The 14966-nt window shown below is 44.5% G+C and overlaps 1 protein-coding gene across 2 annotated transcripts in view; it reads right to left on the reverse strand.

Moving 5' to 3' along the window:
* ZNF827 (zinc finger protein 827) overlaps positions 1-14966 on the reverse strand; it is a 180723-nt gene that overhangs the window by 112206 nt on the left and 53551 nt on the right. For both annotated transcript variants that reach the window (XM_082652947.1, XM_082652946.1), the window contains exon 4: positions 14007-14487. In XM_082652947.1, the coding sequence (XP_082509073.1) occupies positions 14007-14487 (481 nt within the window). The remainder of the gene's footprint in view (positions 1-14006; positions 14488-14966) is intronic.

Here is a 14966-nt window from a genome sequence, read left to right on the forward strand (position 1 = left end):
GAGTGCCTAGAACTGGGCCTGGCACGTAGCAGGAGCTCAACATATATTTGTTGAATAAATAAAATAGGTTGGTCACAAATCAGTGACATCTGTTGGCACTCCATTATTACCTGTGGTAAACAAAAGCTACGAATCCCAAAATATTCCACCAAAGGCAATCGGAAGTGCCTTCCTCAAGTCTGATCATGAGATTGGGGATAAGACCTTCCAGATAAAGTTAAAAACTCTGCTACTACACCACAGCGCTTACTGAGGTGTCTCTGAACGATCACTTGGACTCTGGAATTACTAAAGGAGGAACCCAGAAAAATCTCAAAGAAAGTGCTGAAAATCTAGCCCTCTGGGGACAGTGCCATTGGCATCTGAGCCCAAGGGAACAAGGACAGTCTCTAGAGCAATCTTCAAGCATGTATTTTGGGCCTCTACAGAAGGTAGCTCCCAAGAGGATTCTGTTTATCTAGCACATTTCTCCCCTTTCAACCACTTCCGGAGGGAGGGAGTCGTTGCTGTCCACCTCCTAAGCCTTTCTTCCAGAATCCTTCATAAAACCCTAAGCCTTTCTTCCAGAATCCTTCATAAAACCCTTTCCAAGAGCATCCTAAGTTAGTCACGATAGAGTAATTAAATGGTGTGCTGTCGGGGACTTCCGTGGCGGTCCAGTGGTAAAGAATCTGCCTTCCAATGCAGGGACACAGGTTCCATCCCTGGTCGAGGAACCAAGATCCCACACGCTGCGGGGCAACTATGCTCACGTACCACAACTACTGAGCTCGTGTGCCTCAACTAGAGAGGCTGCATGCCACAAACTACAGAGCCCACGCTCTCTGGAACCCGTGCGCCATAACTAGAGAGAGAAAACCTGCACACCACAACTAGAGAGAAGCCTGTGCACCGCAACGAAAGATCCCGCATGCTGCAACTAAGACCCAACGCAGCCAAAAAAATAAAGAAAATTTTAAAAAATAATAATAATAAAAAAAATGGTGTGCTTTCTATTAAGTCTTTAATTTTGATTCTTTGGGTAGGAACAATATAAAGTGAATGGTTATATATTTTTAAAAACGCTTCAGGCTTGCATCTTTTATTTTTGAAACTTTAAAATATTCTAAGGTGAGCCTAGGAAAGAGATAAGAAACTACTAAGGCCCTAGAAGCAAATCCTAACTGCTGGAGCCAATGCTCTCTGAAGATATGAGTAGCTTCTGGGAGCATTAGTCAGAATATGTGCTACATAAGACTTAAGAAAAAAAAAAAAAGATATTTGGCATTATTGGTACAACCCAGATTTAACAGAACTGTAATAAGACACTTTTAAAAAATAATAGGCAAGCTGTATGTTGCTGTTTTATAAATTTGCAAGGTACTTCATACCTGGTTTTCATTCTGACAATGTTAAGAATGGCATAAAACTAGTAATGTGCTAGGGAAATGTAAATATGGCTAATGACATATCAAAAAATATCTGGGAAACACTCATTTGTCCAAGTTTTAGTTTCCAAACATTCGGATCTAAATAGATGATGTAAAAATAGCAATAAGAAGGCTACCCTGCTTTTTTTCAATTACCAGAAATATTTACAGAGAATAGTGCATAAAGCCCTATATTTTAAAATTAATATGACTGCATAATTGCCATCTTTTTTTATTTATCTTAATTTAAAAAATTGTTTTTCTACAGGGAAAGGTGAAACTAAAGTTGTTTTCTCTTTGGGGAAATTGCTAAGAGAAAAGCAGTAATTTATGACTCACTGCCTGGTCTTTACTTCATTCTTACCACTAACAAGAAGATCTGTGCACATATGGAATTCAGTTTGTAAAGGACTTTTCACAGCAAGTATCTTGACTTCCGTTTATGTATCGTCAAGCTTCCAGACACTCCACTTAACTCAGTGAGGAAATCCCACTAACCAAGAGGTCCCTTCTCTCACTGTTCAAACATTTTGCGACCTGAGAAAATTATGATTAAAAATTATGTACATCTGTAAGTTCATGTGCTCGATGGAGTTGGGCTGCCGTTGAAAGGAAACAAATCAGCTTTTTCTAAATCAGGATTTAGAAAGGATTCAAGACAAAGGCTGATATGCGAAAGGAACGGGAAAGCCACTGGGATAAAATGATTCCAAGTTTCTAATTCTAATAGGCCAGCATTAATGAGTTGTAAAAGGAACCCGTCTTTCCGGCGAGGTGTCCTCAGTACACTTCGAGATTCTGTCTAAGCCCCTCTCATCCCCACCCCCAGGACAACGCTGTATAACTTCCTTAAAGACCATTATTTGCTTCAATAATGCACACAACTAGCATTTGAATAGTTATACAGGAATTGATCCTTCCATCAACCACAGGAGACAGGCATTGTTACTACCTTCATCTTGCAGGGGAAGGAACTAAGGTCCTAAGAGGTTAACAGACTGACTTCTCCAAATCAGAGACACTGGACTGCAGGGCTTCTGGCTGAAAATGCACCCAAGCGCTCTCCTTTCTCTCCAAGATAGTCCAAGCGCCTTTAAGAAGGAAACTAACTCAAGCAGTTGCACTGTGGGCTCTGGGCAGAAGTGATACGGTGTGAATTAAGTATCGTGAACGAGAAATGAGGAAGGGTGGCGTGTAACCTGAAGGAAAGGCATGTTTTCTGGTAGGGAAGAATTTTATGAAGATCTAAGAGGGTGGAAGAGAAAGAAGGGACTGCGGCATGACTGTTCTGCTTTGTCTGTTTCCTCTGGGGAAGGAAAACGACACTTTCCTTGAATTTAATAAGACCGAGCTCTCTTTCAGTTCAGAGTCTGCTGAACTGGTACATGAAAAAGCTAGGCCATTGAGAATTTTACTTACTAGCTCCCCCTAAAGCAGAGCTAAGGACCCTTGGACCTGGAACGGACCGCAGATTTGGTGGTTTTCAAACAGTGTCCCAAGGAACCAACCCTAGGATAAGCTTCTGGGGTTCCAATAAATGTCGGTTTCCAATGTAAGCTTTTAAAATTATTGAAACTAATTTAAAATTTTAAAATGTGGACCCTCAGCTCTGTTATATATAAAATGTCAACTCACTGGAAACCACTGATGGGTTAACTTGAGTTAACAAGTTAATTCAGTCTTGTGTATCACTTGTGATGCAGTTCTCCCTGCCTCTTAGGAGTGGCAGAGTTCTAGTAATGTGTCATTAATAAGGAAGTGATTGGCTATACACTAATCTTTCCAAAAATTCAGGCCTGTGCATGTTAAAACTGTACAGTTATGGTACGACTAGGGTCTATAGGTATGCCTCGAATCGGGCTTTCTCAACCTCAGCACCACTGACATTCTAGGCTGGGTAATTTGCTGCGGGTGACCGTCCTGCAAACGGTAGTACGCTTAGCAGCATCCCTGATCTCTACCTACTAGATGCCAATAGCACTGCCCAGTCGTGGAAACAAAAGTTTCTCTCGACATTGCCTTACTCTCCCCTGAGCACGCCTCCGGTTGAGGACCACTGCCTTAAATTAGGTGCCAGGGTAGTTTCAAGTGTATCTGCTTTGGTGAAGCTTCTGATCGTGCCTAACAGCCACACAGAAATATGTAGATATACACATATTTGGTTCCGTTATTTATAGAGCACAAAATATGGGCCAGGGAGTATGCTGTTTCCTTGGATTAATTTATCTGATCCTCTCAACGACCCTCTGAAGTACTTACTATCATTATCTCCATCTTGTGGGTGAAGAATCTGAAACTAGCAAGATTAAATAAACTTCCAAATAACGGTTAACTGAGTGATAACCAAGTAGCTGAAATAGAATTATCGATGGCTTTAGTACCTGCTGAAAGTTTGGGGTGCTTTTGTCTGCCCTTTCTTATGATAAGGAATAAGGGCAATTGCTAAATGTTGTCAGCTTTGAGGCAAAAACTTTTTATTATTGTACTCTTCTTTCAAGCAGCTGAATACATTTAACGAAAGGGATCCTGAGATTACAAGGTGAATTGTTAAAAATCTTATCTCATTTGCCACAATGTCCCTGTGTAAATGGTATTTCTGGAAGCTGCAATCAGCAAAATAAATTTAGAAATACACTAGATGCTTATACTGCTGTAAGACCCCATCTTAACATAACACTAATTTCATGTGTGTGGGAGTATCACTTAGCAACTTTTTTCTAATTGTTGGACTTTTAAAATAAATAAATATAATACGTGAGAACCTAAAAACTAAAGTTAAATTTAAAAATACATTAAACTACATATTCTTCGTGTTTTGTACATTGAGTCTGCCCTTAAGATTTTGTTTGGAAAAAAATGGGTTTAATGTTTGAAAACCAACCAACAAAATGAAAACCATTACTGTTTTCCACTCCTTTATTTTACAATAAGAAAACACAGTCTCAGAGAATGATATGACCTTTTTAAAACCACACAGCTCATTCATGATAGAATCAGAATCAGAGCTCAACTCTCTAGATTACAAACCAGGGCTGTTATAACTACCCAAGGTCCCTTGTAAGTGTATGTAAGGATGTATGATCCGTCTGGGGACCTGGGATTTTTTTGACAACTTGATGCACTTTGGGTGAGAAGAAAATAGATTGCCTTCGGAAATCATAAGGAAAGCCGAGATTTCATTAAATAATAATTAATAACAGTGAAGCCTATTATATTCAAATAGAAAGTTTAAAACATTAGCTAAATATTTTCAAACCTTGCTCTCTTATAAGGTAAACTACTTAATTGGTCTTAAGTAGTTTTATATTTAGTGTTTAGCGGAGTTTTAACCATCTTATATTTCTCATTATATTTCATTATATCTTTCATCCGCACCTGAGCTAATCCTTGGTCACACTTCAGTGTCTGTGTCTGCAGACTAGGGCCGCGCAGGTCCCCTGTGACAGCTACTGAGATTATAGACATAGTGACAAAGGGAAGACAAAAGAGCCTTTGGAGCAGGGAGGGTAATAACGATAAGCAGTGCCACCGAACTTTAAAATAAATAAATAAGGCTTTTCTCCGTGAACGAAACTACTAGAAGCCGCACATAATAAGCAAGAGCAGCTATCTGCTGGAATCCACTTAACAGACAGGATATCTCTCTTGTCAAAAGCAGGAAGGACCAGTCCTGGAAAACCGATCAAGCCTCTAGCCGGGAGGAGATGGGAGAGAAAACTGCATTTGAAATTCACGCTATTAACACATCCAAAGAATGAGCTGTAGGAACAGCCGTGGAGTGATTTGCATGTAAGAACAGCTTGAGGTGACTTGAGACTGGAAAAAAAGAAAACCTAAAGATTGGATCATATATTTCCAACACTCTTCAGGGAAGTCGGTGACCATCTGCCCCAAATGACATCTGCTCTTGACTGTTACACTTGTCATTTCAAATGACTGTACTGACATTCTGGTTCATACATTGGTATTTTAATGCGTTTTTGTCTTTGTGGAACACCCAGTGAGTCTGAAGCACTCTGGGCGTTGCAAGGAGACTGCAAAATGGTCCTCATGGTCCCTTCTGCCTGCAAACCCACCCCCTTTGCCATGTGACTCCACGGCTCTTCCCATCAAGAGGTGGAGCAGATTATCCCACCCTTTGAATCTGGGTTGAAGTGGCTGGATTTGGTCACTGGAAGGTGGTGGAAGTGATGCCGCTGGACCAGCTCTGAGCCCAGCCTCCTGGAGCACTTCTGCTCTCTCCTTTGGAAGCCAGCTGCCATGTGGGCGAGCCCAGGCTAACACACTGAAGGATGGGACACCCTGGGGGACAGAGAGAAGCCCTCCCAGCTGGGACCCACCTAGACCAGCCATGCCCTGGCAACCTGGCAAGGTGCTGCAGATGGATGAGTCAGCCCAGAAGAGACCAGAAAAAGCACACCGGTCAGCCATGCCCAACTGCCAGTCCCCAAACTCGTAAGTTAAGTAAATGGCTATTGTGTTGAGCTGCTAAACTGTGGACTGGTTTGTTACTTAACTCCCTGTGTGACCGACTCTAGTTCCTAGATTTGGCCCCAGAAGCTGAGGTCCCGGCCAATGCCAAGGTGCTCACACCCTTTGAGGCTCCCTTTGAACAGCCTGTTTTCTTCCCATGGACCACCTCTTTCTTCCGTACTCTTTATGGCACTAGGAGCTGGTTGTGACTTTGTAAATCTTTTTTTTTTAAAGTTAAATCTTTATTTATTTATTTTTGGCTGCGTTGGGTCTTGGTTTCTGTGCGAGGACTTTCTCTAGTTGTGGCAAGCGGGGGCCACTCTTCATCGCGGTGCACGGGCCTCTCACTATCGCGGCCTCTCTTGTTGCGGAGCACAGGCTCAGCAGTTGTAGTTCACAGGCCCAGTTGCTCCGCGGCATGTGGGATCTTCCCAGACCAGAGCTCGAACCCATGTCCCCTGCATTGGCAGGCAGATTCTCAACCACTGCACCACCAGGGAAGCCCTTTAAATCTTTTTTAAGTGAAGTAATACCACAACCTCTGAAAACCTGCCTCCCAGAGTGTATATGACTAATGGAATACCTTTCTTATCATCTACCACAGAATACATTGTGGATGATACAAAGATAAAGACATTATAAAGGAAACATCATCCCCTGCCGCTGCCCCTCCCCCCCCTTAGCAATCTGAAACATAGTTGAAGAGGCAAGGCTAAGACACAAGCAGTAATGCAAGGATCAACTTGGATGTTAAGATTCTAAGTATCACTGGAGCAGGCAGTAGCGGTGGATATCACAGCAATAAGGTGCAATGTTGCTAGAAATTCTCTACAAAGATACAGAACCACTGGGGGTCAGAGGTGCATTAAACTAGTTATTTTGTGGGGTTTTTTGGGCCACACCGCACAGCATGAGGTATCTTAGTTCCCCGACCAGAGATCGAACCTGTGCCCTCTGCAGCGGAAGCGCAGAGTCCTAACCACTGGACCGCCAGGGAAGTCCCTAGTTATTTTGGTTTAAATAACATTATTAATTCTTTTTAGAACCCCCCTCCCCCATTTTACCTAACAGGAGGAAGATTTATGGAACTCCATGGTTCCAGTGACCGGACTCCTGGAACATGAGGGAAGGCAGGTAAATGGAAATGGGGGGCAGAGGGAGTGAGTACCAGCTGGTGAAGACTCAGCATTTTTCTTGAGAGGAGTGGGGATACCATTACTCAGGAGAAGGAAGCCAGGCAGGGGCACAACCTGATGCCAGAGGTATCAGAAGAGTCCATTAACACCTTGGAAGCCTGGCGGAGGGGAGGGAGGGTCCTGGGGTGGAGGAAGCATCCGGGAGAGAGCTGGTGGGCCAGGAAAGGCCGCCCTCGAGGGATGGGTTGTGGGTGTATTTTGAAGACACACAAAAATTTAACCAGATTAGTGACTGAATTAGCATGCATTAAAAACGATGTCATGGTTTGAAGCCAAGGAAAATAAACAGTGAAGCAGACGGAGGTCAAAAGACAGTTCACTCAATTGACAAAAAAAAAAAAAAAATTAGGTAATAGCTTATTAAGTGGTTAGGAGCCAAGCTTCACAGTTAGGCAGCGCTGAATCTCTGCTCTATCCCTCGGTCGCCGAAACCTACTAAGCCTCAGCTTCCTCATCTATGAAATAGGTTTAACATTAACAGGGCTGTTGGGAGGGTTAACTGAGAAATTACATCAAGTTGTTGGCACCGCCCCTGGCTCACTGGAAACCCATCTGATTAGTAATAAGGTAAGGCTCAGGATAACAATAGTAGAAGTTGTAACAGCAGTAACAACAGTAGTGAGTGGAAGAAAATGTACTTCTGAGGGAAGGAAGAAAATGACCTGGATTCAGTTGTGCAGAAACATAGAGTTTGAACAATTTTCCCAAGAGTCTATCAAGATTAAACAACCACTGTGCGGACAATTCTGCAATGAGATGAGCTCTATCCAGCACGGTGAGGAAAGAAACGTCTGGATTCCAGTGGCAACCCTTCTAACGCTACTGACTTCCAGTCTTGGTTTCCTCAACTACATGCTTGTTACGAGCCATTGAAGACACACTGTAACTGGCTTTACTGTTACTACTCTATCTGCACTAAGCAATGCCTGAAAAGCCCACAAGTATGAGCACAACTTCCGGTGGCATCTAACATATGACGTTCAGAGAATGGCTCCCTTGCCGGGGACTCTGACTCTACAAAAACAAGGGCAGAGAACAGAGCCAACCTCCAGTTTCACCACTTCCTTACTTTGTGATTTGGGGGAGGGGATGCTGGAGCCTGGCTGCCTGGATTAGAATCCCAGTCCCACCATTATTAGCTGTGTAAACGTGGGCAAGTTCCTTAACCTCTCTGTTTTCATCTGTGCAATGGGAATACCAACAGTATCTTCCTCTCGGGTTGCTATGAAGTTCAAACGGGTTAAACAGCAAGGAGCAGGCACTATGTAAGTGATTGTTAAGGAAAAATCATAAACAATGAGTCAGTGTCACAAAGTCTCCATCCCTGGAGGAGGCCTGAGCACGTGAGTGTGTCACTCCAGGTCCCACTTTCTTGTTACGCCACCTGCTCCCTTCTGTGACTCAGATCAGCCCTCAGCCCGTGGAGGAGCAAGTCACTGAAAAACAGGAAAGAGTCACACTCTCCCTCTCAAACGGATCACCCACCAGGTTCGGTAAAATCCAGGATTTCAATAGGACATTCGGGCTGCCTCACACATGAGGGCCCACAATGTGGCGTCTGACACCAGGAATTTTAGTCAAGTGATCAGTGAGTGCCCATCATGAGAAAAGCCAGGCAGGGTTAGAAAAGGGCCAAACTGAAGATACAGAGGAAGACTGCCAAAAATAAACCCACTGGGGGAAGGCACACTTGGGCGTGGGGAGGGCCCCAGCTAATGGCACTAAAGCCTGAGGGCGTGAATGGCGGAAGGCCAGCACTTCCTTGGTAGAAGGATGCTAAGATGTCTGACAGAAAGCCAATCAGAGCCATCCGGTAATAAGGATGCCTAGTTAACGGGCATCTCCCGGCCCCCTCCTTCTTCAGCAGCACAAACAAAGGTATCACAGGATAAGGAGCTGCCCTTTACAGACAAACCGTAACTACAGATGCATAACATTATGGGAAAGAGATGAAGGTGGCAGAACAAAGGCCCACGGGAAACCGCAAGATACAACACAAACATTCACCAGCTCCCCTTCGTTTATTCAAGAGAACCTTTGCCATTTTACCGCTGAGCTCCTAACACATTCGAAACAATTCAGCTTGGACCCCTCTGCAGGTCACTGTTTTCCGAAGTCCACCTCTCATGGTTAAGATGTTTCGGCCCCAATTTTATGAAATTAATAGAATATGGGAGACAGGATACATTTTTTGGGCCAGTTTCCAAACTAAAAATAGTTGAAATGACTTGTATCTTTTATTTTCAAAAAACCAAGTACAAAAAGATAAAAAGATATTCCCAGCCAACAACTGAGGTGCCAAGTTTCTGTCAACTGCTTGGTTCTAATTTGGAGAGTTAGACTTAAATGTGATATCTTGAAAAGTGTAGTTTTCAGAAAGAGAAATGATGTAAGCCCACAGCAGGCAACTTTTAATCAGGCGTCTAATGATGATACTCCCAGTTCCTAGATGTTCTAGATGAGTCTCGAGACTTTCTAATTCTAACTGGAGAACATCAAGATGCTTCTTTTAATTCTCCTGTCATGTGGCTCCACGAGGCAAAACATGGGGCTGAATGACCATGACTCACCCAGGCCTCCAGTTCATGTTAACCTTGACCTATAGTGAATGTCTCAGACCCATCCCAAACCACCAGGCACCTTTTCATGGTCTTGGATAGAAAGTGAGGGAAGAGAGTTGCACTGAAAAACTATAGGGGTACTGAAAAAACAACAAACACAAAAACAGGTACCAAATTTATCTTCCACATCAGTGGTCCTTAGTCCTGGCTGCATTTTAGAATCGTTTGAGGATTTTAAAGAAAACACCAATGTCTAGGGACGTCCCTGGTGGTCCAGTGGTTAAGACTTTCACTGCAGGGGGCGCAGGTTCAATCCCCGGTTGGGGAACTAAGATCCCGCATGCCACGCAGTGTGGCCAAAAAAAAAAAAAAGAAAAAGAAAACACCAATGTCTAGGTCTAGGTCCTATCCTAGACCAACTGAATCATAATTTCTGGCAGTGGGGTTGGACCCTGGCATTTAAAAAAAAAAAACAACTCCCCAGGTAAGTCTAATGTTAGTCAAGGTGAGAACTGCTACTGGATAAAGGAGAGAAGGCAGAGAAACAGTAGGAATTTAATCTCCTCTCCCCTGCATAGCCCCAGTCACGCGGCTACTGAATCCCTTGCCCTGACATGCGACAGTCTGCATCTGCCTTTTGGCTCTCAAGAAAGATCGATGCAAATATGCAGGGCTGCAGCCCTCAAAGGCCTGCCTCCTAGGCTGAAGCTTGGAGCAGAGTTTGCAAAATTATCTTTTCCAACAGCCCAGAAAGCCAGCAGCAGGGACTGTCCCATCCTCTTCCCTGAATCAATTATGGTGCTGAGCCTGGAAAGCCTTGGTCCTAGGGAACAAGGCTAATCTTGAAGGACGAAGGAATGTTAAGTGTGGGCTCAGGCAGAAGAAGAGTAGACGGTTCGGGGAAGGGGTTTGATTTCACAATCACAGACACTAGGAAACCTCAAAACGGGGGTAGGGAGGGAAGGATTTAGAGTCTTTTTAAAAGAAGATTCCAGGGCTTCCCTGGTGGCGCAGTGGTTAAGAATCTGCCTGCCAATGCAGGGGACGAGGGTTTGAGCCCTCTGCTGGGAAGATCCCACATGCTGTGGAGCAACTAAGCCCGTGCGCCACAACTACTGAGCCTGCGCTCTAGAGCCCGCGCGCCACAACGACTGAAGCCCGTGCACCTAGAGCCTCTGCTCCTCAGCAAGAGAAGCCACCGCAATGAGAAGCCCGCGCACCGCAACGAAGAGTAGCCCCCTCTCGCCGCAACTAGAGAAAGTCTGCGCACAGCAACAAAGACCCAACGCAGCCATAAATAAATAAAATAAATTAAAAAAAAAGTAAGCATCCTTTACACATTTATAAGGTTTAAAAAAAAAAGAGGATTCCACCAGTGATTTTTAATCCAGTGGGAGCAAGAAAGACTCCCCTTAATCACCAAGCAAGAAAGAATCAAGTGTTTTCCATCTCTCTTTTGGAAACAAGAAGGTATGGACACGCTTGAATTTGCCACTGTGCTCCGGTTCTGCAGACTGTGATGTGGCTGGCACAGAGACTCCCAGCCCCCGTGTCCACAAACAGCTGCACCCTAGAGTCCCAGCAGGTGCACACACAGAGCCCAGCTCAAAAATTCATGGCAAGAACAATGGCGCCGTTATGATGCCTAGGGACAAGGCCTGATGCTAACCCGACATCTGATAAGGGAAAGAGCTAGAAACTCAGGCACAGCTCCCCGGGATCTGGCCTTGTGGTCCCGGGATCACAGTCACAGACACAGCCAGGTAGAACACCACAATGACGGGAGCTATCAATTCTAGAGCCTGACCAACGAGAGTGAGTGGAAGAAAAAGAAATAAATAATGCCTCCCCACCTCCGGAAAATGTATTCCTTTCCTTTTCCCGTGGGCTGCGTTGCCACTGTCACCAAGTTTACATTTACATCCAAATATGCACACACACAAAAAAATTACCAATGCATCTCACTCCCCGGTGACTTTGTAACAGGTTGCTAGGTAACAGTGCACACAAGTCAGGTTTCAGGACCTCCAGTAAGCCACCATAAAATAGCTGCGCGGGCCTTTTGCATAAACAGCGTGCATTTGTTATCTGTTTTCTTATGCCAACTGATCAGTCAGTAAATACTGCGACTGCCAAACCCGTAAACAAGTCCCCATCAATAGCCGACTGAGAAAACAGATCACAGTATAAGGCCTGGGTGCACAGTTTTTCACCCCAACCTACCGACTGGCTTCTCCTCTTGTGTTTTTCCTGTCTGCAAGCCTGGCTCCCAGAAGCCACAGGCCTTATCTTGTGCTCCCTGAGACTGGGTCTGGGGCTAATTACAGCCTGATGCCGGGCACTCACAGCTGAGCTCAGCAGGAATTGTGTCCCATCACACCTTCCTCCACCCCCACTCACCTTCCTCAGGATTAAAAACTTTCTGGAGTCCTGGAGTAAAGGGAGTACCCTCTTCCTAAGAGTTACTAACCCCATCCTGAGTTTCTCCTGTCTGCTAAGTAAGGAAATGTCCCCCGTTTGTTTCTAAGCTATGCTAAGTGAATATGCTATTGCATTCCTTGGGAAAGTGCTAGAAGAGCCCAGAAAAGGAGCCCTTTTTGCTCTGACATTGGTGGGAGAGACCATCAAAGAGGAACCAGAGATCTCCCAGAAGTGAAAACTAAAGGATCAGCAGCGAAAGGAAAACCAGAAGCCTGAATTTCCCCCACGTTTTCAAAAATGTTTAAATACAAAAAGCAGAGTCTCAAAGATCACACGTCCCCCTAGGTTGGGATACAAGAGGAGAAGACAAGGGAAGACCGTTCTTCACTGCCACGGTTGAATTTCTGACACCCGATCATTTCTGGTGTAGGACGAGCTCACTCATCTTGCAGGGTGGGATGCCTCCCTGTAACATTTCCATCTCAGTTCTTTCTGCGGTGCCTCATTTCCATCCCCTGCCTTTCCTCATTTCTCCCAACCAGCGCTGTGCACTCCTGAGGGGCAAAGACCTGGGGTGGTGGGGACATTCCAGAAGACCTGACTGAAGTGTCACTGAGCAAAGGGACTTCAGAGTGAAGCAGAACCTCGAATTCACCTGGCGATGACATTTAGTGAAATGCAACTCACAGTCCATTTAAAGGAAGGTGGTGACCAATTATTCTCCATTTAAAAGGGTATTGTCAATCTCCAAAGAGCTGAAATGGCATTTGGAAATCATCCTGGGGACTGCCATCTTCACTGAAAGATAGAACCAATTCTCAGCCGACCTTTCCCCACCCTCCACATCTCTTTTAAAATTTAAAATCAGACATTAAAAAATATAATGAGTAGCAGCACAGACCCACAACATGTTTTCTCATTCCAAAACGTCAGGAAAAACAGCGCTCCCTCAGCATCTCTACACCCCCTCATTCAACTCCACAACTTAAGGAATTGAGGGGAAAAAAAAGAAAAAAACTAAAAGAAACATCATGCATAATCTGATGGTGAAAGCGATATCAATTAGTAATAAGTTTTGAAAACATACTCCATCTTTTTTCTAAAAGGCACTGGGGCAGTTGCAAAAGAATGTTTAAAAAAAAATTTTTTTTTTTAATTACACTTTACACTTTACATGAGGTACCTGGAGTACTTATGTTCATAGAGACAGAAAATAGAATAATGGTTACCAGGGGCAGAGGGGAGGGTGGAATGGGGAATTCTTGGTTAATGGGTGCAAGGTTTCAGTTTGGGAGGATGAAAAAGTTCCAGAGATGGATGGTGGTGATGATTACACAGCAATGTGAATGTACTTAATGCCAAAGAACTGTATACTTAAAGATGGTTCAAATGATACATTTCATGTTAGGTATATTTTACCACGATAAAAAAACTTTCCATTAGAGAAAACAAAATTTAAAGATAATTTTATCAGTTGCTCAAATTTTAAAACTCTATAATTCCTAATAGTAGTCTCTGTGTACATGTCCTTTAAAAATCTTTTAAATCAAGGCAATAAAGAACTTGAATAACACAACGCGAGATGACCCGTACAAGCACTTTAAAGAACCCAACGGAGAGACAAGTTAAAATGACTCAAGGTCACACAAAGAACTGTCACCAACCTGGCTCACGCTGTGGCCTGTCCCCCACAACAAGAACTCATAAAGGGGGAAAACCAGAAAGAAATCAACAATCCCTGTTGTTTTTAGACCCAAACCACAGCCATGCCTACTTCCAAAGGACTGCAAAAAACAAGTCTCAAGGAGAAAATGTATGAGCGTGCAGACAACTGGAATCTCAAGCGACCTTGAAATCACTTAGTCCTACCAGCTCATTCTATAGATGAGAATACTGGTAGAGGGATAGAGAAGAGAGAGAGAGAGAGGACAACCCTCTTCAAGTACCTGACAGCTTCATGAGAAAATCAGACGCCATCTTAACAGAGATGTCCTGGCTGAACAATGCGGACGCACTGTTGGCTGCATACTCGGAGGGCTCTCTCAGCTTCGTGTGGTTGGCCGGCCTGTCGGTAGCATTCAGAGTAAAGGAGGTTGGCAGGCCATTATCTTCCTTGGGCTCCTCCTTCACCAGCAAAGGCGAGACGCCAGCCCCACCCTGGCTAGTCCTCTCTGGAGTGCTGGACGTCATCATGGTCCCCACTAGCTCTGTCCCTCCTCCTTCCCTTTGCTGCCCCAGGCAGGCACTGTCACTGAGGTGGGGAGATCCCTTGACATCGGGGTCTGGGATCTCCTCCTTCACCTTGGCTTCTGTCCTCAGGAAGTGCTGATGGCAACGCATGTGGAGTTTCAGGCTGAAGTGACGGGAGGAAGTGAAAGGGCAGAGCTGGCACTGAAAGGTCTCTCCCCGGTCCTGGTGCTGATGAACCTGGCGGAGAAGCAAGAAGAGTGAGCTAGCCACCGTGTGCTGATGCAAAACGCCCTGCTGTACATCCGCGCTACTCAGCAACAATTTCCTCACGGTACAAAGGGCCGGCCCAGGGAATCTCATCGCTAGAGGAGCACTTCATTATGTGCTTCAGGTCGTGAGGGCCATCCCTAAACACAAAGCAGGTCCACGCAGGTTAAGAATCCATTAGTAAAGCCATACTCACGACTGAGGATGCTGTCTGCCAATGGAGGCCGTCTGGGGTAGAATCCTCCTAATATTCTAGTCATCCCATCTCGGTTGATGTCTTCAGAGAAAACATTATAAACCCAGCACGATTTGAACTTACATACTTACTAGTTGGGGGTCAATAGAGGTAACCTGTCAAGTAATATAAATACACTGCAGGGACCCAATTATTACCACCCAGAGAATTAGTTACGTTTTGCAAACATAATTTCCATTTTCAAAAATGCTTC

Source organism: Grampus griseus, assembly GCF_964374135.1.
Source record: "Grampus griseus genome assembly, chromosome: 4".
Classification (NCBI taxonomy): domain Eukaryota; kingdom Metazoa; phylum Chordata; class Mammalia; order Artiodactyla; family Delphinidae; genus Grampus; species Grampus griseus.